The sequence below is a fragment of the Podarcis muralis genome, chromosome 3 (assembly GCF_964188315.1).
Source record: "Podarcis muralis chromosome 3, rPodMur119.hap1.1, whole genome shotgun sequence".
Lineage (NCBI taxonomy): Eukaryota > Metazoa > Chordata > Lepidosauria > Squamata > Lacertidae > Podarcis > Podarcis muralis.
In genome coordinates, this window is record NC_135657.1 from 44,069,902 (window position 1) to 44,082,995 (window position 13,094).

Here is a 13,094-nt window from a genome sequence, read left to right on the forward strand (position 1 = left end):
TGAGTCAGGCACCAGTGAACTTTCTCCAAAACTCACACAGAACAACATATAGCAGAGCTCAGTAATGTTTCTGGGTAAACCAACCGTCACAAAAATTAAAGCATACAATTGTTTGAACTGTCTTAAAAGATACAAATCTTATTTCACATTCTCCCCTTCTTTTCAGAGTATGATGGCCATGCACAACAGGCTGCTTTCTGTGTAAAAAGCTATGTTTTCATGTGAAATGTCTTATCTGAGAACCGTTGGTGACAGATTGGGACTCCATGACCCTCCCCCAAATTACTAATCTATCTAATTTATGTGGACTAGGCAAGCCTTTAATCAGAAAGTTGAGGTTTAGATTTTCCAGGTTCCATACTATCACAAATGCTGTCCTTGAACATGAGAAATTTCAGCGAAGTTTTCAGTGCTTTGAAACCAAATGTTTGGTTTTAGAAACCAGCCCTTAAAGCAGCTAACACTGGACTACTACTTTTATAAATGACTTAATAAATGTTTTGTATTATTACATTGCTCAGCTCCAATCACCTCATAGGGGACATGTTCTTTATGGACAGTGTGTGTGTGTGTGTGTGTGTGTGTGTGTGTGTAGTGGGGGGGTTTACTTGCAACTGCTGTTAGTTGGAAGACAGAAAGTGGTGGTGGACACACAGTGATTCTTGAGCAAAAAGTATTGGTTTGGCAGTTCCTTAGGCTCTGTCCCTGACTTTCCCTTCAGTTCAGAGCTATGTCAGAACCAATTTAGTGTGAGTTGCTGTGAGTCTTTTTGTACTTGGATGAGACTACTCTAGTATAAAATACATAAGTGGTACATCAGGTATGTATCAAACTGCTATATTCCATTCTCCTTAAAATATAGAGTGCATGTATTTTAAGGATGATGAAGGATAATAAGCATAATTCATGTGCGCATCCGCTGTGTATTTTGTACCTGGGCATTCATCTCTGATAGGAACTAATCCTCAAAAGTCCACTATCCAGAGGAATACTTCAGCCATAGCCAAGACTTTGCATGTGAAGACAGTGGATCTTTATGCTGATAACAAGCTGCTCTGAAAACTCTACTAATCTTAAAAGTGGGGAACACCGAAATACCCGCACAAAACCTTACTAGGCTCCTGGAGCTAGTCATAGTGGATGGTCACTAGACAGTGTCACCTTTGTTCCTCTGAACCTGCAAGGCCCTGGGTGACTGAAAGAAACTTGCTCTTGTAGAAGCTGTGGGAGAGATTTCTTGTTTTGTTGTATAGTTTTTCACCATTTCATCATACTGAACTTTTCATAAACTTCACCTATCGGATATCTCATTAGAAACAAATGTAATCTTCAGGTGCTGGTTCTTTTTTTCTGAGAAAATCAGTTACGTCTCTTCACATGGTAATTGCAGTGATGCAATTTGTTTGTTTTCTTTCTTTCTCTTTTGCCCAGATGGAAGATGTCATAGCTCGTATGCAAGATGAGAAAAACGGGATTCTCATTCGTACAGTCAAAAGTTTTCTTTCCAAGATTCCCAGTGTCTTCTCTGGTAAGGTTCAAAATGTACCTTATGTCCTGTTGGAAATGCATTGGCCGTAACAGATATATGTGGACGATGATAGCTCAAACACCAAGATAAAACACAAAGCAAGCAAGGAAGTCATTAGCTCCATGATTCTGGAACCATCTGTTGAGCTGTGAGCGTTGTTATGTGTATTCAATTAAATAAAATCAAGAGAAGATGGCATTGCCACCATTCAGGAGTTCCAGGGGACAGGCACAGCTTGTTGATGTAGAGCAAAGAGTCCCAGATGTGGGTGGGCAGATTAAGGACATTAATGGAGCGTCTGCACCTGACAAACTGGGAGATAAGGCCCAAGGAGGGTGTGGATCCCAAGCAGGAAAAATAAGGAGAAGACAAAGCAGAAAGTGAAGGAGTTGGAGGAAGAAAGCTTTCCCTGCTGGGCTGCTGGATATTCTTCAGCAATGGGTGCTGCCGCCGCTTTTGAACTTGAGTCAAGCTCAGCTCCTATCCACCCTTCCCTTCTGTCATTGGGGAAGTTGGGAGCATAAATGAAACTGTACCAAGAGCCCCCCCCCCCAATATATATATAGCAGAGGCCCCAATTGAGCTCCCCATACATTGCATGCTGTGGTAGTGCATTATCTTAACATCTGAGCATCTGAAGCGGGGTCTTTGGGAATACAGGAGCAAAAGCCTTGTACATTTTATGTGTAATGTGCTTTAAAGAAAGAGAAGTAGGGGGGACCAGAGAGGCTTGCGGATGCAAAGAAGTGAAGGGGAAGTGATGAGTTTTTATGTGCGGGTATGAACAACTGTTGAGAGGGGAAGGAGGAGTGAAATTGATTCACGTTATTTGGTTGCTTTTGTCTCTTTAACTCAAAGCATTTGAGTTAATAAAAATTGTCACTCCTTGATGCCAAGGTGTCTGGAAGAGCTAAGGCTTTGACAAGAAAATGACTTGCAAAATCAGATAAAATAAACTAATGTTTATTTTCTCCCAAGATATTTGGCGGAAGGAAAATAATCCTTTTAAGATTAAGCCTCCTCAACTGCCTGCTGTTAGATCCAATGATGGGATTCCCTCTGGGGACAAGTCCTCCAATCCTATATCTATTGATAAAATTGATAAAAGTGTTTATATGCCCTTGAAACACAATTCTCCTGTTGTACAGATATCCCTGCGCAAATTCTTAATGACTGATAATTAAATTAGCATTCCTGACAAAAATCCTGCCTACAGCTTCTCTTCTAAATACATTTATAACTAAACCCTAATTATTCAAAGTGAAACTATGATGGAAATAATGTTTTCATTTGATGTTAATGGTACCCTAGAGTTGAATTTCCAAATCTACCCAGCTTTAGTTCTAAGTACTTTGGAGCCAATTCAGAATCTACTGATGAAATGCACTTTGCATCTTTGTTTTGGTGACCTAAATTTCAATCCTACTCATTGCCCAGGTGGTTAATCTAAATGTCTAAGCAAATGTCTACTTTGTTTGCTCAGTTTCTTATAGGATTTTTGTCGTTTATTCATGGTAGGATAGTTATACCACAGCAAGCTCAAAAAAGTAAGATCAGGGGTGGAGAATCTGGGCTCTCCTGATGTTGTTGGACTTTTAACTCCCATCAGCTCCAAACAGCATGGTCAGTGGTCAGTTGGTCATCATAGTCAATGTTTGATGTTTTATCGTGTTTTTAATATTCTGTTGGGAGCTGCCCAGAGTGGCTGGGGAAACCCAGCCAAATGGGTGGGGTATAAATAATAAAATTATTATTATGGGCATTGTTGTCAATCAACATCTGGAGAGTCACAGGGATCCTGGGGGAACATATCCCAGATTTTGCTGGTAGCAAACATGAGGGGAAATGTATCACTTTCACATTTTTCACGACCTACCTAGGATAGAAGCTGCTTCACTTATCTCAAAACAAAAAAAATTCCTTCCAGTAGCACCTTAAAGACCAACTAAGTTAGTTCTTGGTTTGAGCTTTCGTGTGCATGCACACTTCTTCAGATACACATGAAATTTCGTGCATGCACACGAAAGCTCATACCAAGAACTAACTTAGTTGGTCTTTAAGGTGCTACTGGAAGGAATTTTTTTTGTTTTGACTATGGAAGACCAACACGGCTACCTATCTGTCACTTATCTCAAAATGTTTCATTTCTAGTTTGTCAATTTATTGGCAAGATGGTTATAATGGATGGAAATTACCACAGGATTTCCCTGCTAGACAGACTTCATCAGTAAACTGAGGATGTGACTTCTTCATTTACTCATTAGAGAGGCTTGTTAATGTTAAAATGAATGACTGGCCGTAGTCTCATCTTGGGATCTTTCCCTTTATATCCATTGCAAAGTTAGCATCTAGGCCGTGAAGCAAACATGTCCATGGGACTGGCATTCCTTAATTCTCGAGAGCAGCTGACAGGAAAGCGGCCATTTAATACCTTAATCACATGAAACAATCAACAGAGATAATCACACTGATGAGTTTAGGTGTCTTCTTGTCTGGTGCTGATTAGAATATCAGTAATAAGAGGAGGCACTTGATTTATGCAGTCCAGGTTTCATTTTCGGAGCTGTGATTGCAGGCAGAATGGCTTGAACTAATGATAAGTGAAGGAAACCTGATATATTAATCAAAGAAATGATGTATAATAGCTTTCTATGCTTGATATTGTTAGATAATGTACTGTAGAGCATTGCTTAAAAAAATATTCCAAAGCTCTTTAAATGCATGTTAGACACCATGGGCTGGATCCAGACTTGTGCCCCATCTGCAGTATACATCACAGCACTTTAAATAGTCATGGCAAAGAATTCTAGAAAATGTGGTTTTTGAGGGTGCAGAGTGGTTTAACAATTATCAATCCCCTTTCCCAGGAAACTCTGGGAATTGCAGCTCTCTTGGGGTCTTCTAACAACTCTCAGCACTACAGTTAAACTACAGTTTCCAAGATCTTTGGGGGAAGCCATGGCTGTTTAAAGTGGTATGGTAAAGGTAAAGGGACCCCTGACCATTAGGTCCAGTTGTGCCGACTCTGGGGTTGCGGCGCTCATCTCGCTTTACTGGCCAAGGCAGCCAGCGTACAGCTTCTGGGTCATGTGGCCAGCATGACTCAGCCGCTTCTGGCGAACCAGAGCAGTGCACGGAAACGCCGTTTACCTTCCTGCCGCAGTGGTACCTATTTATCTACTTGCACTGGCGTGCTTTTGAACTGCTAGGTTGGCAGGAGCAGGGACCGAGCAACGGGAGCTCACCCCTTTGCGGGGATTTAAACCGCCGACCTTCCGATCAGCAAGTCCTAGGCTCTGTGGTTTAACCCACAGCGCCACCTAAATGTTTAGTGCCATTGGGACCTTAGTGATACTTTACATCCCATTGATTACGGTGGATCTGCTCTAATCATGACCAAGCCTAGATCCAAATTAGCATAGCAAGCTGCCTGATACAAAAGCACACCATTGGTCTCTCCAACACAATGAGCTATTCAGTACCTTGACCAGCAGTGACTTTCCAGGTGTTATGAGTTTGGGGGTGCCAGACACCTATAATCCAGCAAGTGTTAGAAATTAATCAAGACCTGGAGTGTTAAACTGGGTGCCAGACACGGAACCCCTGGATTTAGCAAATGTTAAAATATAACAGGCTAGCCTCCTAATGAGGTAAATGCCTGGTGTGATGAGCCATTTAAAAAACAAAGGAAAAGTGATGTCCCATTAAGAAAGCTATGGAGAGGGGGCTCTGTGCCAAAGACAAATGGATGGGACCCCTTCTCCTGCCAGAGTTCAGAGTAGAGTTTCCTGTGATGCGACCTAAGGGGGAGGTGATAGGCTGGAAAAGGCCAAGAGAGAGAGAGAGCGCGCGCATAAGAGCACACATTGTTTGATTTCCGCTCAAATCCAAGGCTGTGGCTATGGGAGAAGCAAGATCTTCTTGGGGTTTGAATGCTGTGAGCCCCTCCATCATAGGTTCAGGTTGTATATACGTGTAAATAAACCATATATTATAAAGACACTGCAGTCTCCACTGTGCCTCATTTTGAAAGGAAAACATAGTCCCTGGGTAAGTGCCTGGAACCCCTGGAATCTCGCACCACTCAGAGATTGGGGTGGCATGCAATACAGGGTATCAGGCGGGGATCTTATGGGGATTGAACCAGGGATTTGCTTTCAAAGCAGATGGTCTACCACCAAGCTAGGGTCCTCACCCTCACCCAATCCAATAGTTTATATATCTATTTTTCTGATGGGTTTTATATAGATATATATATTAATTTAAATGAGGTTTCACAGTTCAGCACAACGCAAAAACAAATCACCAAAGCAGGGGGAGGTGAGTGGGGAGTTATTGTGGTGTGGCTGGTCCTTCAAAGCAATCTGGATTAATTAAACATTTGTGTTTATGATCCCATTTTGTTAAATTAAATTATGCACTCTGATTCGATTTAACCCCAGTCTTTTGTTGAGAGAAATTTCCTGGATCTTCTTACAGATGAGACAGGGGTTAATGACCATTAATGGGGGCATTTGTCAGCTGAGGGCTTTGAAGACTAGAGAGTGTAAATTTGAATTAAATGATTCAGACATATTCAATATGGATTAATTGATCTGTAATGAAGTCACATTTCCAATTAATGCAGATTCATTCCTCCTGTGCCTACACAGCCTTGGATATCGCTTCTGGAAATTATACTGTGAAAACTGTTTTTGCTAATTGAAGGGCTGAATAGAGAGACCCAGGCATGCACTGGGCCTTCCCAGGCTCCCCCTCCTGATGCCCCCCCTGTGCCCCCCCCAAGCTGAGGGGGAGCTGCATATAGCAAGTTGCTTATTGGATGATCCCACTCCCACGCTTGCGGTCACAGCTGAAGCAATAACAGGGAAACCATCAAGCAATTGTCAACATGGGTTTAATTCAGTCATTTGACATTCCATTTGCAAGTTTGTTGGTAGGGCAAATAACACCACGCAACACTGAGATTTGGGAGTAAATTCAAGAGGGGACGTTGCATTAGTCTGTTGCAGCAGAAACATTAAAACGTTTTGGCATGAGCTGTTGTGATCTAAGAGATGCCACCTCTTAGTACCTGGAATACCTATTGTAAGAAATTTGGTGGCGTTTCAGATCTCCAGTGGTCTGTCGTACAAATATAATTCAGTAGATGGTAACATGCTCCGATTCTGGCTTAGTCTTTGGTTTCTTATGCACTAGAATTGTAAGCTTCATCCATCATGCACCACTTTCTGGTAAAAAGAGATGTCAGTAAATCCGTAGTGACATGTTAGAATGCTGTTTACGCTTGTGCTTATGGGAAACATATGTTGCATGATTTTCCCCCAAGTGCTGTGTAATTTATATCTTGTAAAGGCAAACAACATCCATTCATGCAGATCTGTGATATTTATTCAAGGGCCATTGAGGAATATTCTCTCAAAGCTTTGATTGGCCTGGTTAAAGTTTGCCACAAAATGTTTGCCCCCCCTTTTATAACAGTCATTGCTTTTGTTCTCTTCAGTTTGAGCCCCCAAGTTGGAACTCTTAGATCTCACAATAAGTTTTGTTTCGCTTGCTTGTGTTGCAGAAAAGTACATTTTTTGTATCTCCCTAAGATTGCTGAGTAAATGTACATGAAGTGCTTTGAACGCTTAAACAAAGTAATATATAAATTGTTGTCATAACAACCTAAGGGTACAATCAAAAAGCTTAAAATCACTATTTTGGGGTTAGGTTTTCCCAAAAGCTCAATTATTTGGGTTTGTTCCGAAAAAGAGCTTAACAATTCTGGGGCCTTCCTAAACTTTGCGGGTGTTTTACTTTTTGGCAACCCTAGTTGGTACTATGGGACGCGGGTGGCGCTGTGGGTAAAAGCCTCAGCGCCTAGGGCTTGCCGATCGAAAGGCCGGCGGTTCGAATCCCCGCGGCGGGGTGTGCTCCCGTTGCTCGGTCCCAGCGCCTGCCAACCTAGCAGTTCGAAAGCACCCCCGGGTGCAAGTAGATAAATAGGGACCGCTTACTGGTGGGAAGGTAAACGGCGTTTCCGTGTGCTGTGCTGGCTTGCCAGATGCAGCTTTGTCACGCTGGCCACGTGACCCGGAAGTGTCTCCGGACAGCACTGGCCCTCGGCCTCTTGAGTGAGATGGGCGCACAACCCTAGAGTCTGTCAAGACTGGCCCGTACGGGCAGGGGTACCTTTACCTTTACCTTAGTTGGTACTATATAACAAGCAGTGATGACAGAGGTAGCAATATAGCTCAGTCAGTAGAGCTTGATGCTCTTAATCTGAGGGTTGTGGGCTCAAGCCCCACATTGGGCAAAAAACTCTTACACCACAGGGGCTTGAATTTAATGACCCTTGTGGTCCCTTCCATCTCTATAGTTCCATGATTCTGTGACAGGACACAATTACTATTTTTTAGAAGATAAGTTTAGATTTCACCCTACAATCTCAGTGTGTCCCTGGTGGGAAGACTTTCTGGCCTGTGATTAATAATAGCTGAATACTGCTTTCATTAAGTGAAAAGCCTTCCTTTAAACAACGTTAGCATTCAGAGATGATTTGGCTCTCCCAATTTCATTTTTAAAGAGTGGACATAAATTAGCATTGACCCTTTAATAGTTTACTTCAAAGCCAGAAACTAGTCAAGATCAAGGGTCACCTGTGTTTTCAGAGAAACCAAATGAAAATTGTGCACGTTGGGGTGGGCACACCAAATCTCATTAAAAGGTTTTGTTTGAGTTTGCAATTCTTCATTTCTTATGATTACTTTCCAATCCAGCGGATTGAGCCATCTGGAGCATTAGCAGAGCAGGCAGAGCAAATAAACTAATGGAAGTCTGTGACAATTTTGCAGAATTGTCATCACAGACTTAAATGTAACTTATTAAAAATGTCCTTTTAAAGTATTCTGATGGGAAGACATCCATCTCTACTGTTAGTACCCATTAAGACGATATATGCCCCACTTTACTGTTGGTAGCAGCAGCAAATTAACCCTAGTGTGTAGTGGCGCAATGGGTCATTGTGTCTACCTGTTAACCAGAAGGTTGATGGTTCAAGCTCACCTAGGAACGGCCGTGGGCAGGATTCTATGACAAAATGAATCTTGAAGCCTGCTGGTCTGCCATTGACTAGAAGAAAACTGCAGATAGACTATGTGAATGATTTGTGGCGTGCTTCATTGAGAAATGTGCAGTTTGAATCACAATTTCTGCCCAGAAAGCTGTCTGTGGACAAATGCCGGCTTACTCAGCCTGAAAAGCAAGATGAGCACCACACCCCATAGTTGCTGTTGACTGGACTTAACCATCCAGAGGTCCTTTACCTTTTCCTGAGTGAAGCCTTTTGGCTCAGATTGTTCCCATGGACATGAGTGCAGTTCTAGAATATCATTATGTGCATGTGTGCGCGCACACACACATTTTCTGTTACTATTTTACACAGGCAAGCAAGCATGTTGTTGGATTAAATGACCCTCATCATTTATGTTGTTGTTGTTGTTATTTTAGTTTGTAGAAAGACTGACCATTAAAAGATGGTGTTGATTTCCCTCTCCCTGCCTTGTCTCTGGCTCTTGAACATTCCCAAGTGCAGTGAAGGGGGAACCATCTTCTTTTCCACCCCTGAATTGCAACCTTTCATGCTGTTGGCCCATAAATAGTATAGGTCTACAACTAGATTTATTCAAGTTATCTCTCCTCTTTAAAATCACCATGAATTAATGCTTGCTCTGTGCTCTGAAGAAGAAGAATAAAAAACACGAGGACCTTGTGAGTCAGCCACTGATGCACAGGCACATTTAATGTTTCTAGGTAAATGGTATCTGTGTCTCTCAGCCATCTGTTCTCTATATTATGACGTATGCAAGGCTGACTGATCTTGTTGGCTGAGTCATCTTGTTGATGCTGCCCCTGTAGTTCCAGGTTGTTTCAGTCTGATAAGTGCTTCACACATTGAGCTGGTGGCATGCAGTCATTTCAACACCGGGGCAGGCTCCAATGGTGAGAGTCTTCTCCCTGCCCCACAATAACCAGCCCTGGTGCGAGTTAAAAAGGTCTGCGGGTCTTTGAAGGGCACTGCAGTTGCAGTTCTAAGTTCCTGCACTCAGATAGACTGCTCCTGCTGGATCCTCCCATCCAATGTTGCTGCTCAGTATTATTTGTCTCCTTTGCCACAAGCAACATGAAATGTTGGACCTCAGGCATGGGGGCTACTTTGAAGCCACAATGGTCCTTCACCTGGTGCTTAGGAAAATAATAATGTTACATGAGAACCCAGGGCAAAAGAAGTAGCCTTTGCTCATCTAGCTCAATGTTCATTTACAATGGCTGGCAGCGGTTCTCCTGGATTTCAGACAGGGAGTCTTATCCCAGCCCTACCTGGGGATTGAACCTTATACATGCAGAGCAGACACTCTACCACTGAGCTATGACCCTTCCCCAGTGGATGATGATTGTGGTTGAGCACAGTCACCTTCAAGACCTATGTTAGTTCACAACCGAACCCAAGGTGGGTCCCTGCTGCAGCTGTCCCATTGCCTAAGTGCTGGGTGACTCATGATTCTGCCACCATGGCAACAGGGACACAAATGTCTTACAACTGGATGGATTACTCTGCTGAGCATGTATGGCTTTACAGCACCGTTTGCAAAGCAAGTGCTCTATTACTGAGCCTGGCTGGTGCAAATGCCATGAACCCGTGGTTCTGGTTAGCTCCTGGTGCCTCCATACCAATCATATGCTTGTGAGATGCTGCATACACACTTCTGTATACATCTGCTAAATTGCTTGGTGACTCACTATGTATCAAATATCAATTAATGTATCAAATGTATCAATTAAGTGCACCTTTAAAGCTGAATCTATCCAATCTGCACTTTGTGAAACACCAAAGTACCACCATCCTTCAAAATTAATGTACCCCTGAAATTTGCAGTGCAGTTCTCCAGCCCACCAACATGTGCAAAAAGGCATATATTAGAGGAAAGTGTGACAGGAAATTGCTTTGCAGAAAGGTGTATTGCAAAAAGGCCGACTGCATACAAAAATGTGTATTTTGAGAGAAATTTGCACTAAAGCGTGTCCTCCCTCAAAGAGGGCACATGTTGCGGTGAAACCTGGAGACTGACCTCCTGTGTTGTGGGTGGGCATATTGGACAAGCCACAACACCCGATTGGTAGGTCCCTCGTTGCTGGGTTTAATCTGGCCAATGGGGTGTAGCCTAAATGGATTGAGGGACCTATATATGCCTATGCATGTGACCCAGGACTTCCTCTTTCGGCACATGCATCGGAACACCCGCCCATCTCTCCCTATATTTAGCGTATTTTGCGATTGACGTTGCTATGCCGTCATGTGTCGTCTGTTGTTGGGATAGGGGCATGGCAGGAATTTTCCCCACTTGGCTGATTGGCTGTTGCCATTTGGGTTTCGCCTGCCACGTAGCAAATTGTAAGGTTGCGGATAGGCACTGGTTCAGGTGATAGGAATGGGAGAACGGTCTCGCCATCCCTATGTGAAGGGTATTCCATTAAATGAATCCAGGGACTCAACTTGGTTTGGTCAACCCCCCAGAGGGGGTTGTGCCCGTGCTTGAGTCCAGGGGAGCATCTGGGGAGTGGACATTCCCGGGCTTTCCGCCTACCTCAGGTGTTCACCCTTGGCTGACCTATGATAGAGCTCTGGGTCAGTGCTACCTGCAAGGGTGCAGGGAGCTAGTTGAACCAGAGCCTATGCAACCACTCACTTTCTGTAATCAATAAAGTTGTGGCCTAAATTCTGCCAAAAACCAAAACTAAAATTTGAGTCAAATGTGTCTTTATTTAGTGGGGAGGTCTCTGGGTCTGAACACGCAAATTCATAAGAATTTAATTATTGTTATTATAAATTGCTGCAGGATTGTGGGGAACTGAATTTAATATGGGGAAATGAGAAATTGAGAGAATTAAAACTGACAAATCCAGCCCTGTTGTCAATGAACTCATAAATTGAACAAATAATGTAGCCCCATCAAGGGTGATAAGGGAGACAAGAAAAGCTCTGATCTTTTCTCTGTCTTATGAAGAATGAGACTTAAATATTTGAAGGCCTTTGGCCCTAGAGACCCAGGTTCTAGACCCTTTGTTACTTGGTCTATAGCAGTCTAAATGGACACCCCCAATGTTTTGGACTGCAACTCACATCAGCCGCAGATAATAATAATAGTTGTTGTTGTTGTTTAGTCGTTTAGTTGTGTCCGACTCTTCGTGACCCCATGGACCAGAGCACACCAGGCACTCCTGTCTTCCACTGCCTCCCACAGTTTGGTCAAACTCATGCTGGTAGCTTCAAGAACACTGTCCAACCATCTTGTCCTCTGTCGTCCCCTTCTCCTTGTGCCCTCCATCTTTCCCAACATCAGGGTATTTTCCAGTGAGTCTTCTCTTCTCATGAGGTGGCCAAAGTATTGGAGTCTCAGCTTCAGGATCCGTCCTTCCAGTGAGCACTCAGGGCTGATTTCCTTAAGAATGGATAGGTTTGATCTTCTTGCAGTCCACGGGACTCTCAAGAGTCTCCTTCAACAACATAATTCAAAAGCATCAATTCTTTGGCGATCAGCCTTCTTTATGGTCCATCTCTCACTTCCATACATCACTACTGGGAAAACCATAGCTTTAACTATATGGACCTTTGTTGGCAAGGTGATGTCTCTGCTTTTTAAGATGCTGTCTAGGATTATCTAGGTAATAATAGTAATAACAATACTAATTTAGTTACACCCCGCCCATCTGGCTGGGCTTCCCCAGTATTCTGCTGGAGTGCACCAGGTCAATTAAGGCTGGTTGATAGGGTTACCTTTGGCTAGTCATCTTTTCCCTGAGCCTAAGCTACCTCACAATGTTGTGTGAATAAGTTATTTGGTGGTGGTGAGGTGCTCTCCTGAACTCCTTGCTGGGGGAGCAAAATAAAAACAGCAAATCTTTCTCATTCCACAGGATTATTCTTTATGTGTCTAGAAGTGGAACATAAGTTCTGCTGCTTGAGACCAGCAGCACGGCTAAGCCCATTCTTTCTACTTTCCCATATCATTCTGCTTTGCTTCTTGTATGTTCGGTAATGCACAATTCTTTTCACTTTTGCATTCCGTTCCCTGTGATTTTGTTCCATCTATTTATCCTGCCTACCCACCCACCCACTACTTGCCATCAACCATGTGCACTCTTTCACGCCCCCTCTCTGTGTGCAAATTTCAAGATGATCTGCGTTTGCGTAGTCGCTTGAGAGCTAGTCATTAGGGACTCAGCCATCCGCCTCACCATTTAAGCTAAGGCATAAAGCTGGCCTACAGAACTTGTGATTCAGGAAGCTGCATGCACCAACCATGTTGGTGAGCTACATGATAGCTGCACTTTTTTCTGGTCCCCAGCAAACTGCAAAAAACAAGAGTTGTTGATGGGCCATCATAGATGTCTGGAGCTTGGTAGGTCACAAGTTCTGTACGCCTGGCTTGGAGCCAAGGGGCCTAAAGCTTCTAATGACAGTGGAAGCTTGCAGGAACTGCCTTATACTTCCATACCACTTGCTCCAAATTTTTGTTTGGCA

At 43.3% G+C, this 13,094-nt stretch overlaps 1 protein-coding gene across 6 annotated transcripts in view; it reads left to right on the plus strand.

Annotated features, from left to right (window-relative positions):
* RGS7 (regulator of G protein signaling 7) overlaps positions 1–13,094 on the plus strand; it is a 125,941-nt gene that overhangs the window by 57,422 nt on the left and 55,425 nt on the right. For all 6 annotated transcript variants that reach the window (XM_077925748.1, XM_028724109.2, XM_028724111.2 and 3 more), the window contains exon 3: positions 1,432–1,528. In XM_077925748.1, the coding sequence (XP_077781874.1) occupies positions 1,432–1,528 (97 nt within the window). The remainder of the gene's footprint in view (positions 1–1,431; positions 1,529–13,094) is intronic.